This window comes from Artemia sp. Qi Xiang Cuo, chromosome 11, assembly GCF_049724085.1.
Source record: "Artemia sp. Qi Xiang Cuo chromosome 11, ASM4972408v1, whole genome shotgun sequence".
Taxonomy (NCBI): domain Eukaryota; kingdom Metazoa; phylum Arthropoda; class Branchiopoda; order Anostraca; family Artemiidae; genus Artemia; species Artemia sp. Qi Xiang Cuo.
In genome coordinates, this window is record NC_142804.1 from 23,013,629 (window position 1) to 23,027,433 (window position 13,805).

A 13,805-nucleotide genomic window follows, 5' to 3' on the forward strand; every position below is an offset into this window, starting at 1 on the left:
ACGATCAGGTTTTTAGTAATGATAGAAAAACCAAATAAATTGTCTGATGACAAAAAAAAAAGAACAAAAAAAACAATAACATTTTTTGCAATGACACGATATTTCGACCACCGAAATATCGATGACATGATTTTTTTTCGGGGGGGGGGGTTACTAGTTTTTTACTTTTTCGGGGGGTGTTTTATTAATTTTTGACTCAGTTTTCGACTAATTTTACTGATTTTTACCTAGGTTTTACTAATTTTCGACTTATTTTAGGCTCGGTCAAAAATTTCGGGGGGGGGGGGTTAAAACCGGGTACCCCCCCCCCCTGGATACTGCCTTGAGGGATAGTAGCAAAATATCTTTGTGGTAATCTGTCTGGAAAACACAACTAACGCTAATTTAAATCCAACACGTAAGGTTTTATGAAATCCTCAGTGGTAAGACACCCATTTTAAATCAAATTAGATTTATTTTGTAAATAGTATCAAATAGTAAAATTTAAATTATTTCGCGACGGGAAATGCTAAACATTACATAAAGATTGACAGGGGAACCATGATAGTGTGGGGGACGGTCCAAGATTCCTAAAAATAGTGTAAAATGTCCAGGAGGCTCTTTATGGTCCAGGATAGTTGAGTGTAGGCTTGTTCGATCTTTAATTTAAAATACTTATCATCTTTTTTGCTAGAATAGAGGACAATCGGTCTGCATGCAAAGCCCTTTTAGGCCTTAAATGTTAGGTCCAGCACCAAAAACGGACAATTTATGTGCAGAAAGGTATAGAAAACAAAACAAATTTAAATTGAAAGCAACGCTGCAAAAACCTATTAAAGCCAGAGTTGATAACTTAAATAAAGTGTAAATAATCTCCTGTAAGGCAAGCCCTCGCAAGTAAACCACCAAACTTCTCTGAGTATGCCACTCCGAAACTTGCATTCCATACTTGAGTTTAACTTGAGATTTGAGACAGAATATATTTGAGATAATAAATAAGATACTAATTGTCATACTTGAGAGGGTAAATATGAGTAAGCGTATATGAGCATACGTTCCTTTTGGCTTCTCTTTTCGGCAAAGAATATATTACAATGAGGCATAAAAAGAGGGAAGTGCGCTGGGCAGCAGTTTCTTTCTTATATGGGGGTATTCCTGCTTGTTCAGTGTTTTAATGTCCCCCTTTGGTGATGGAGATACCAAGTTTTGGGTTCTTTTTACTGACTCTATATTTGGCATATCAACAACGGGCAAATACAAAACAGTTAAAAGGCTATTTTGCTTCCCTCTCTGAAAAGCGTTTGCTTAAACTAAGTGTTCAGACCCATTCAAATCTTTCCCTAATTATCTAATATTCCGGAATAATTTTTTTCTTAAATTTTGTGATAAATGTTTTTCTAGATTAACTTGTACTGTTAATTTTTTTTTTTTTTTTTAAAGCTAAATAGATACACTTTTTCCAAATTAGTAACTCCGATGCGTATATTACCACCATCCCCCCCTTATCATCGATACATTGATAACATCGATAACATAGTTGTTAATACGCCAAATGTAGAGTCAGTAAAAAGAACGCAAAACTTGGGATCTCCATCATCAAAGGGGGACATTAAAACAGTGAACAAACAGCAATACCCCTATATAAGAAAGAAATTGCTGGGGGGGGACGGGTTCTGTCCTCTATTAGGTCTTTTATAATAACATTTGAATCAATTTAAATTTCCTTATTTCTTTGAAGGGTAAAAGTTGCAGTTCAAAATTGTATGCATGTTTTTATCTTTCAGATGCAATATATTCCGGAATTAATATATTATTGAGGAATAATTTATCTGTTTTATATCATAATAAAAGCAATGGAAGTGATGTGCCATTTTTGGCACGCAAATATAAGACAGCAGCCTCTCTTTTTAATTTTGGAAATACTGTATACACCGCTTCTACAAGGACTTAAATATGGTTCAAATTATGTAGTTTTGCATGACCGTTATTATTCATAGAAAAAAAAATTAACAAGGAAGTTTTAAAATAAGCGCTTCAATAAATTTTAAAGTTATTTATAAGAGTGCTTTGAGAGCGAATCAGGATGCTATTCTGATTTTATTAGAAAATAAAATCATAATAAAGCATTTTCAGACCATACTTAGTGGAGTAAAGAAGACATGGGAGGCGGACGAATGAAAAATACCCTTTTCTTTTAGGAAGAAAATGCAGTACTAAACGCAGCAATGTGTTTTTCATCTCTAAATAAACTGAAAAAAATAAAATAAGTGAGACGGGAAGTAGAAGAAACAAAATTACCTTTTTCTTTGATAGAAAAAAAAAGACTTGATGCAAAAATATGTTTTTCCTCTACAGAATTTGAAAATATGATCAACTAAAATGTTACGATTTCAACTAGTTCTATAATGTTTGAAAATTTATTGCTTCTGAAGTCAAACATAAAACCAGGATCAAGGCAATTTTTTTTTTGCATTACATATTATTCAAGCTTCTACTTATGCTGATGAAAGGCTAAAGAATTTCCTTAAATAGGACCTACCTTAAGATTGGCATCTAATATATTTGCAGTATATTTTACAGTATTACATATATTATTACAATTTTGCATTTATATTACTACAATGTACAGAATATATTATCAATAGCTTTAAGCTAATGAGAGCATGTTAATATAAAAAAAAAAACTACCGAAAACAACAGCACAATAAAAGGCAATGTGGCAAGAGCTATTTCAAGGTCATTGCATCAAGGCCAACAGCAATGAAATCACTGATTAAAATGAAGACTAAAATATTGAACGAAGGAATTACAGCATCATTCCGTTGTCGAAGCGTTTTTTTTTTTTTTTTTTTTTTTTTTTTTTTTTTTTTTTTTTTTTTTTTTTTTTTACGTTCCCAATTTTGTCTGCCTCGTCTTTGATAAGACTTGGATGCCAAACGGGACAGGCGTAATCAAACGGGGGCTAAACATAAGCTAAATAGTTGTTCAACTAATCATGGTAACACGAAATCCATCAAATTGAGGAAAATTATTTTAGCAGAAAGCTAGCAGATGTGATCATTTTAGATATATGAGAATCAAACTTAGGGTCACGCTAAATACTATTATTACGACTATCACTACTACTACTCTTAGCGACAATTCACTGTAGCACCAAGCTGCCTCAGGCCAACCCAGCTATGCACGCTCCTCCTCCATCCCTATCTACTCAAAGCCTCCCCCATTTAAAGAGACAAACAGTTAAGACCTTTACAGGTCCCTTGGTGCTCAGTTCTAAATTAGCACTAAATCTCTGAAGTGAAAAAAATCCACCAAGTGAAATCCATAAAGCGAATTTCAATTTTGAAGTTATTTCTAAATGAATGTTAAACTGTCTAGGGCATACCTATTTTTGAAAAAGGATATACAGGCGACATCTCTTATCATGAAACCTTTTCCATTGTACTTCTCTTTTTTAAAACACATTCAAAATAAGAAGCATATATTGTTTAACCAAAATTAATGTTTACAGCTCATTTTCGCATCACTCAGGTAACTTAGGCGCAACACAGAAAATGGCAACGCATTACATTTCCATATGACGGAGAAGCAGAACATGCACATCATTCCAAATCTCACTCCTTCACAGAAAATCGCACTGCCAAGTAACATATTTCACTCCTTCCCACTAAAATTTCTAGCACATAAAAGAAAGTAAAACCTTTTAAGAAACGTCACTGAGGTGAGGAATCATTATCGTCCCACTCAAGTCTCAGCGTCATTTATAGTTTGAGGGAAACATTGAATTATTTGGCTCTTTTATTTTCAACTTTAGTAGAATGTCACAACAGCACTCCAACAATACATAGTCCCAACCAGAAGGTCACAACAGCACTCCAACATTACATAGTCCCAACCAGAAGGTCACAACAGCACTCCAACAATACATGGTCCCAACCAGAAGGTCACAACAGCACTTCAACAATACATAGTCCCAACCGGAAGGTCAGAACAGCACTCCAGCAATACATGGTCCCAACCAGAAGGTCAGAACAGCACTCCAACAATACATAGTCCCAACCAGAAGGTCAAAACAGCACTCCAACAATACATGGTCCCAACCAGAAGGTCACAACAGCACTCCAACAATACATAGTCCCAACCAGAAGGTCGCAACAGCATCCAACAATACATGGTCCCAACCAGAAGGTCACAACAGCACTCCAACAATACATAGTCCCAACCAGAAGGTTACAACAGCACTCTAACAATACATGGTCCAAACCAGAAGGTCACAACAGCACTCCAACAATAAATGATCCCAACCAGAGACGACACAATACAGCTATATGATCCCAAACAGCACTCCAACAATACGTAGTCCCAACCAGAAGGTCACAACAGCACTCTAACAATACATGGTTCAAACCAGAAGGTCACAACAGCACTCCAACAATAAATTATCCCAACCAGAGACGATAAATAAAAACACCTTTTAATTGAAAAAAAATCAACTGCATTCATTTTACTTATCTTAAAAACCTACTCCAAAAACTACGCTTCTATGGGTGTGCAATAAGCAGTGTTGACGTGCATATCTAGATAGGTATCCATGCCTTGGGAGATGTTTAGCTGGATATGCACGTCCAGGGAGCTGCTGTTCATACATTACATTTGATCGTGGCTGCAAGAAGTTACAGCCAAGCCTCCAGTTCTCATGTCTAGAATCACATGTCTAGTTTTTCAAATTCCAGCAATCAAGAAGGTTCTTTCGTGTCGCAAAGTGTGGAAGCTTCCTAAACTTTTATGCCTGGCAATATCTGAATAGGCATAGACCTGGACCTTAATCAACTGCCTGGTCAGTCATATTTAGACATAAACGTCTAGCTGGACCTACTTAAACGTCACTCAAAGAAATCACAAACCTTTTTTTGGCAAATCCCCAGCAGTTGTAAATGAAAATATTGCTTTCGGATTGATATGGTCTGCTGTGTGCTGAAGGTTAAAGTTTGACTTCGCTCTAGATCCCTAAAGTATAAACAGCAGAAGTAATAAAGAAAGTCTGGAGATTTTTGTTGCGAATAAAATTAAATACTGACGTAAGCAATTACAATGACACAAACATAATCAACAATTGAAAAACTTCGAATAATTTGCAAATCTCAAGAAGAAGAATAAGAAAGTTTTGCAAAGATGAGAAGCATTAATACCTTTTTCGAATAAAAAGGCATTAATAAGCATATTTTATAAGTGACTTTATGAACAAGAAACTGTACTTACCACACTCATTGTTATTATAATATTTATAAATTAGCCTATCACAACATTTATAAATTATCAAAAGTATTTGTTTTAGCGTAATATTTATCGCTTATCTTAATGTTTCAATCAGACCCCGGCGCCACGCCGGCGCATCGACCGAACACTGCCAACGAAAGGCCCAGTTGACCGCCGCCGAAGTGTCGCAACGCCGCCGGCGTGACACACGCGCGCCACCAGCGGTAGAGGCGGCGGCGTTCGGCTGACTTTGAATTAATTTTGCGGTAATTCTTTATTGCGTCAACTGCAAAGTCGGAGCTTTTCTTTTCTCGTGTGGTTAAGTATTTCGATTTTCCTGATTAGGAATCAAGCAGGGCTTGCACTATCCCCGAATTTTCGGGGATTTTACCGAAAATCAATGCGCCACTCCAAAAAAAAATTTGATTCCTCAAATCTATAAAAGGCACCGAATCATGATGCTATCCCTATCGATTTATCACTAGTGATTATTCCTGCTGAATGATACTTAGTATACCATACTTATTCACTAATCTCTTGTCTGGGAATGTTCGTCTCTTGTGTTACTTTGCATATGATACAATTTTAATATACACTGTTCTTCATATGTTGACAAAAGTATCGTCTTGATGAAATTAAATTTTAAAAAACAAGTTTTTTTAACTGAAAATAAGGAGCGATATAAAAACTTAAAACGGACAGCAATTATTCCGTATATTAAAGGGACTGTCCTCTCCTCAACGCCTCGCTGTTTACGCTAAAGTTTGTTATTGTTTTAAAAAATAGAGTGGGGAAAAAGAGTCAAACTTTAGCGTAAAGAGCGAGGCTTTGAGGAGGGGACAGCCCCTTTCATATACGGAATAATTGTTGTTCGTTTTAAGTTTTAATGTCGCTCCTTACTTTCAGTTAAAGAAAACTTGTTTTTATTTAATTTCTGAACGTTTTTCAACTAATGCAGGTTCGATTTTGATTCATCGTGCATGAAAAATTTAAACACTATTTGCATACTAATTTTGGCAGATTTATTCCGGACATGAAGGGTCGCCCCCTCCTCATTACCCTGTTCTTTACGCTACAGCTGTTAGCACTTTAAAAAAAGCTTCCTATTCAAACTACACAGCCCCTGTGTTTCAATTTTAGTAAACAGTCAAACTTTAGCACAAGGAATAATTTATTGAAGGGGACAACCCTTCATATATGGCATAAGTTCTGTTCGTTTTCCAAATAATGCCGGTGAATCTGACTCGCTTTCTATGAAATATACCCCTTCCCCTCACGGAAAACTCTTCTGTGGAAACTCCATCCAACGTAAAGTGCCGCCCCCACCGTCAAATTCCCACCAGACAGTTCCTTCCTCGCTGAGAATCCCCCTCTTTGCAAAATTGCTTGTGGATGATTCACCCTGAAAAATTCTCGTTAACATTTTTTCATTAGAATAAGACTTTAATCTCTAATCGGTTTCTCGATCTCTCCAGAGATACCCCCTTCCGTGGAAACTTTCTCCCAGAAAACAAAACGCGCGGAAAAAAGCCCCCGGATAATTCCCCCAGAACATCTCCATATGAAAAATTTGGCAAAGAGAATGTAAGACAATTAAAAAGAATTTCGTATAGTACTTCTGTCAAAACCCCCCAGTGCAACATTTCCCCTAGAATATTCACTCATCAGAAATTTCCCTCCCAAATGAAGATTCTCCCCTTATAAATCCACCCCCAGCACCCCCCCCCCCAAAAAAAAAAGATGGCTGTATACTTCCCAATAACAAATACTATATGTAAACAATGGCCAAAGTTCACAACTTGCAGCCCTTCCCCCGGGGACTGTGGCGGTTCATTTTACACCTAGACATAGTTATTAGATTTTTCGACTATGCTGAACAAAATGGCTATCTCAAAATTTTTATCCGGTGACCTTGGGAAACATATGAGCGTGAGAGGGGGTCTAGGTACCCTTCAATTTTTTGGGGCACTTAAAAAGGGTCCTAGAACTTTTGATTTCCTTTCGAATGAGCCGCCTCGCGATATTTTAGGACCACTGGGTCGATACGATCACCCCTGGGAAGAGGAAAAAAAACAAATAAACACGCAGCCGTAATGTTTCTTCTGACAGAAAAAAAATGCAAAATTCCACATTTTTGCATATAGGAGCTTTAAGTATCTACAACAAGGTTATCTGATACGCTCAATCTGATGGTGTGATTTTCATTAATATTCTATGACTTTTTGGGGGTGTTTCCCCCTTTTTGGAAAATAAGACAAATATTCTGAGGCTCGTAACTTTTGATGGGTAACACTAAACTTGATGAAATTTATATATTTGAAATCAGCATAAAAATCCAATTATTTTGATGTATCTATTGATATCAAAATTGGTATCCATTTTTTGAGTTTCGGTTACTATTGAGCCGACTTGCTCCTTACTTACAGCTCGTTACCACAAACTGTTTGATGAGATTAAACCATTTCAAATGCAGTTTCCCAATTGCTATAAGATTCTTACATCATTCGTAGGCAAGAATTTTATTCTTAAGTTGAACGGAACGCATACACTATGCAGGTTCAGCTGGATTTTGAAATTTATAGTCAACAGATTGTTGCGACAGCTGAATCGTAAGTTTGTAGAATTTTTTTTTTTTTTTTGTTAATTTTAGATACACTTGCTTAATGTTTAATACACAATTATTGAACGCCTGATAGATTAAAGAAAATACAATATTCTTTCGGAAATTCCCCCCCAAAAAAAAGCCTTCTATTGAGACAAAATTTAGCTACAGACTATGTGCAAGGTTGGGGAATTGAAAATTGAAACGGAAGTGACCCCAAAATATGATTTATAAAAAAAAATTGTATGTTATAGCCTATAGAGGGGGATAGGGGACTATCATTTTTACATAATAATACCTCAATTTTTTTTTTATTGAAAGCAGGGATGCCAAAAAGCTAATTATTTTTTTTTTATCTAAAGACGGAAATGGAAGAAAACTCCAACAAATTCCCTGGAAAACCATATAATTGTTTTGATAGACCCAGGAACCCCCATTGGGACTTGTTCATTGTCTTGGGTATTTTTGGATTCCTCATAAGCTACTGGCCTAATTTGGCTTTTGTGTGTGGTCCCTTTAATTAGATTCGATGGATGTTATTGAATGCCAAGGCGAATCTATTATCTATAATTTCAACTACTATGCAAGGATTCCGAATCACCACAGCCATTTCGTTTTTACCAGATTGCTACTTCTCTTGATGAATAGCAAAGAAGACCAGCGTCCAGCCAGCGACTTGCGAACATTTTTATGAATAGGCCCAAATCTGTTGTAAATTCAAGCTGGAATTTAAGATAGCCTGATGAAAACATTAATGTTTGCAGTCAAAATTGATCGCGCAGGCGCGGCGCCGGGGTCTAGTTTCAATCCTTAAAAAAAAACTAGTAAGTGTGAGGGAAACACAACAAACATCAAGCTTTGATTTTCATTTGAAGATTAAGAAAATTACAGACACCGCGACTCTTTTACTTCCTCAATGTCCTGTACTTGGTGTTCTGCATAACTTTTTCCTGATTGCGCTTCTTTTTCTTCCCTTTTCAATGATTACAGACGACACTAGTTTACACCAATATAGTGGGGGAAACTTAGTGATAAATGGAATATTCAGTGAGAGTTTTGAAATAAAGCAGTGGATTTTTCTAATTCAAAGGGGAGAGTGCCTAGTGCGTGCCATCACCTCTTGCAAACGTCCTAAAATTAAATTAATTTTTTATAATTTAGCACACGCTGCAGCTGCCAAACTACCACTTAAATAAGCCTACCGAGGCTCTTTACGATAAAACAATCAATTCGGGCTAAAATATGATAAGACAATTTTAATATAAAATTTATTTCTTCTTTGTTATTCCAATGATGACATGTTTTGTAGGATACAGTTTCATTATTATAAGACTATAACACATGAGAATTCAGTTAAGATAAATATAATTCCATTTTAAAACCAGGATCAGAAAAGACAATATTGACTAGAAACGGGATTTACTCTTAGCAAAACGCCACATTAGTTATACTTGGAGTTGGGCAAGAGCCACAAATTTTCAACGAGATCAAAAATGCCGTTTAAAATATTCCTCATTTTATGGCATGCAGTTTATGAATTTCAAAACCTTGAAGTGTGGAGGGAGGGTACGGAGATCCAAATAGTAACTTTGACTCAAAGAGAAGATTGATGATGATTGCTTTCAATTTCTGTTAAGCAAGAAAGCCTCTATTCAATCTTTATCTGACTAATGAGAAAAATATATGCAGCTCGTGAAGTAATACAAAACGTTACGAATTATTAAGACCTATTTACTTTACCGTATGTGCTAGTTATTGGGTAGCTGATTGATGCATTGCTGTTTCTAGGTTGTGATAAGACAAAAACTTCGACCTTGGTACAATCATGTCCACCCTATAAACTAGATGTTATGATTAATCTGGTGCAAAGCAATGGGCTAGGAATAAGTGAAGATGAAAAGGTGACGTTGGGTAATGAAAAGATTGATCAAATGGGCAGCTTCACTTACCTTGGTAGTATAATTAGTAAAGACGGTGGGAGCAGTGAAGATGTTAAAAGTAGAATAGCCAAGGCTCAGGATGTTTTTTCACAATTAAACAAAGTTTGGAAGAATAGGAAGATAAGTCTGCAAACCAAGATTAGAATTTTAGAAGCTTCAGTGATGACAGTAGTCAAATATGGCTCTGAAGCATGGGCGCTTCGAAAAGTCGATGAAGATTTTCTAGATGTTTTCCAGAGAAATTGCTTAAGGATTGTTCTGGGTACCCGGCTGACTGACCACATTTCAAATAATAGGCTGTGCGAAAAATGTGGTTCAATACCGCTCTCTAGGGCTATAATGAAAGAACAGTTGAGATGGCTAGGGCATGTTGTTCGGATGAAGGATAACAGATTGCCGAAAATTGTTCTTTTCGGCAAACCATCTAGTGCTAAACAGAAAGCAGGTCGTCCTCGTCTGGGGTGGGAGGACGTCATAAAGAAAGATTTAAAGGAAATGGGAACTTCGTGGGAGGGTGTAAAAAGGGAGGCTTTGAATACATTGGGGTGAAGGAGGAGCGTGCGTAGCTGTGTCGGCCTCAGGTGGCTTGGTGCTGCGGTGAGTTGTTAGTAGTAGTAGTAGTAAAGCTATGGGCAATAAAAATTAGAGAAGGTTTCAAAATGACGTTTTACCTCATTTATCTTAGGTAATTTTTAAATCACATTAATGATTGTACTGATGAAAAATAACATGAGATCAACCGTTAGAATTCTCACAATATGTCCACTTAAATGCACTAACTAGCAAACTTCATTGTATTTAGGCTTATATCTTTTTTGAAAAAAAAATTAATTTTTTATAGAAAATATAGGTTATTTTTCAACAATAAAATATTTTGGATGCATTACTCATTTTTTAAGTCGCTTAATATCAAAACAGAGTTATACTTTAGTTAGTTTCAAAAAATCCATTTTTTAACCCTTATCTTAAATAACATCTACTGCATAATATACACCATTGTGGAAAAGTCTCTATCAGACCAACTATGTACCATATTCATATCAATTTACAATAGATTATAGGCAGCATGCGTTTTGGCAAGCTCATTGGGCTTTTTCTTCCATGCCACTAGTAAGGGTTCCGAAGGTGTTCGAAGCAGGCAAAACCATTTATGGAGGTTAATCTAAGCATAGATACTTTGACTTAGTACAGACTACATACAGCGTGTATTTTGGCAAGCTCTTTGCGCTTTCTCTTCTCCATTGCGGAAAAGTCTCTATCAGACCAACTATGTACCATAGACATATTAATTTACAATAGATTATAGGCAGTATGCGCTTTGGTGAGCTCATTCCGCTTTTTCTTCCAAGCCACCAGTAAAGTTTCCGAAGGTGTTTGAAGCAGGCAAAACCGGCTATTCAGGTTTGCCCAAACATAGATGCTTTGATCTACAACAGACAACAGGCAGCATGCGTGTTGGTGAGCTCGTTGCGCTTTTTCTTCCATGCCACCAGTAAAGGTTCTAAAGGTATTTGAAGCAGGCGAACCCGGTTATGGAGTTTAGCCCAAGCAAAGATGTTTTGATTTATAACAGACTACAGGCAGCCTGTGGTAGTCTTAAACTAAAACAGAAAAAAATTCATTTTCGATGAATAAACTATATAAAAATACGATTTCCCTCAGCAATATCACGAATCTCGTCGTCTTTTCGTAAACAAATAGGATTTACCAAGCGGATCTACTAATTGATAGACGCACGGGAAAGTGCCATTAATCTACATTACAAAGCAGGGCAAATTTACTACCAAAAATCGCGTGAAAGACTCCCACAACTACTCTTTTGTAACATTTAGAGTAGATATTCAAAAACGGCAGTAATATAGCTCATTATATGAAATGAAAAATAACTCATTGCGCTATTTGAATTGCAATATATTAAAATGTTTTTTGCGCAACATGAAAAGATTTTTTTGCGCAATATGAAAATAGATCAAACTGTGTTTATGTGTCAAACTGTCCGTGTTCGTGTTTAGGTCGGCTTGTCAATTACACACTATAGATTTCTGCAATTCTTTTTAGATTTCTGGCGGCCGCTAGCCTGCTCCCGTGTTGCAACACTTTCAACATAATCTGGTATCTTTTCAGTTACTAAATCTATAGCAGGTAGTAAGGCCTTTTCCGCTGACAAATCCGATTGTAAACTCGTAATGTGAATTATAAATGTGCCATCTCACTGATAAATCCAGAATACAGTTCCAATGACAATGTGCTCGAACAAAAAAAAAATTGTGCATTTATGGGTCGTAGGTTGGGATTATAAATCCACTGTTCCACAATTTCTAATTGACAATCCAATTTTAAAAAACGGTGTTACAGACTTCTTGCTTCCACTGTTAAGTCTCAATCATTTTTTAGGAATCTGGTTTGTCACTGGAAAACACCTAACATTCACACTATCTATAAATATATAACTGGTCATTCAGGTAAATAGATGGCGCTGCCTGAATTAGCATTTTGACTTTCAGTTACAAGAAAAGCAATGTCTGACTTTCATCCGATAATAATAACTGTATCAAGTTATTAAAAGTTTTAAAGAACGATACGGATGTAATGACTAGTTTTCTTCCCCAGGTTTCTGGCCAATAATCATAAATATTTTTTAGAAATAAGGTTAAAAGAGCCTTATAGAATAATTAAACTTTACAAGCATAGCAAAAACAGCAAACATCAATCCCATGTTGTCCTTTTGAAAAAAAAAAATATTACGAGGCAAATTAAACCGAAATTGACCATGGGGACAAGTCCGCAATGGAAGGATTTCTGGATTTGACTCACCCCCCCCCCCTACGCCCACTTAACATGTAAAAATGCATAAAACACATGATTTTCGCATATTTAACGCTGATCCATCCCCTCCCTACCCACCAGACAAAGATCCTTGTTTTAGGTTTTTAAATATTCTTTATCACAACAACAACAAAATATACAAAATAATTTACAGGTACTTATCTCTTACAGCCACCACACTCATGTTCTTGGTCTATGTAGAACTGCTTTCTTTCTGTATTTTAGTATGTACTCGGTAATATTCAGCTTAGCATGAGAGAGATAAACTATAAAGTAGTTACATTTTAATAAGATGTTTTAGTTGGTATTTTGGTTAGGTTAGAAACCATTTATGCGTTCTGGGCGGCCTGATTTCCATAATTATCTGTTATAGTTTCCATAATTTTGTTACTAAAGTATTTTATTTTTTTTCATATTTAGGTATATTTCATTAGGATTAACCTAACTTCACTTCTTGAGTTTGGTGGCTATAAGAGATAAGTACCAATTTACAAGATAAGTTTCAAACCATTCCGCAACATACAGTAATGCTGCTTAATCTTGTTCATCATAACATGGTCGACCATATCTTGCTGATTGATTGCAAGATAAATTACCGCATAATATATTGGAACGGTATTTAAATAAAACGGGTCTATATATGTACTTATTTATTTTTAAAGTAAGGCAAATATTTTCATTTATTCATGTCCTTTCATAATTACAAACAGTCCATTCCAGACTTGGTTGTACGAGTTCGATACGGTTTAGACCTAAAAGTGGCAAAAAGATGTTTTTCTTCAAATTCATAACATTTTAATCAATTTTAAACAAAAAAATGACTCCTAGGAGTTAAAAATGACCAGCTAGAAGTTATTAATATGACCTAAAAATACATATTTTACAAAGCGTATAATGTTTAATTCGCACTGAGTCAATGTTTAAAAAGGAAAAATTAATAGTAGACATTTTATGTCAAGAAAAGTAATCTATATTTATTTTACTAATAACACAGTAAGACTCCAAAATAAACCAATACTAAAGTAAGGTTCGAAATCCACTGAAAATGAGAAAAACACCGTCATCATTATCATATTATTCTGTATGAGCATCCTCGCTTAAGGCTACTTCTAAAACAACAATAAGGTAATGGCTTGGTAATAAAAGCAATAAAACTGTTAAAGTAAAATACAAAATAAAATAAAATATAAATTAAAAGAGGA

The 13,805-nt window shown here is 35.6% G+C and overlaps 1 protein-coding gene across 1 annotated transcript in view; it reads right to left on the reverse strand.

The window, feature by feature from the left end:
- The window catches only part of rtet (major facilitator superfamily domain-containing protein rtet), a 96,541-nt gene that overhangs the window by 58,541 nt on the left and 24,195 nt on the right, over positions 1 to 13,805 (reverse strand). Inside the window, exon 4 of the mRNA XM_089096590.1 lies at positions 4,884 to 4,986. Coding sequence (XP_088952716.1) covers positions 4,884 to 4,986 — 103 coding nt within the window. The remainder of the gene's footprint in view (positions 1 to 4,883; positions 4,987 to 13,805) is intronic.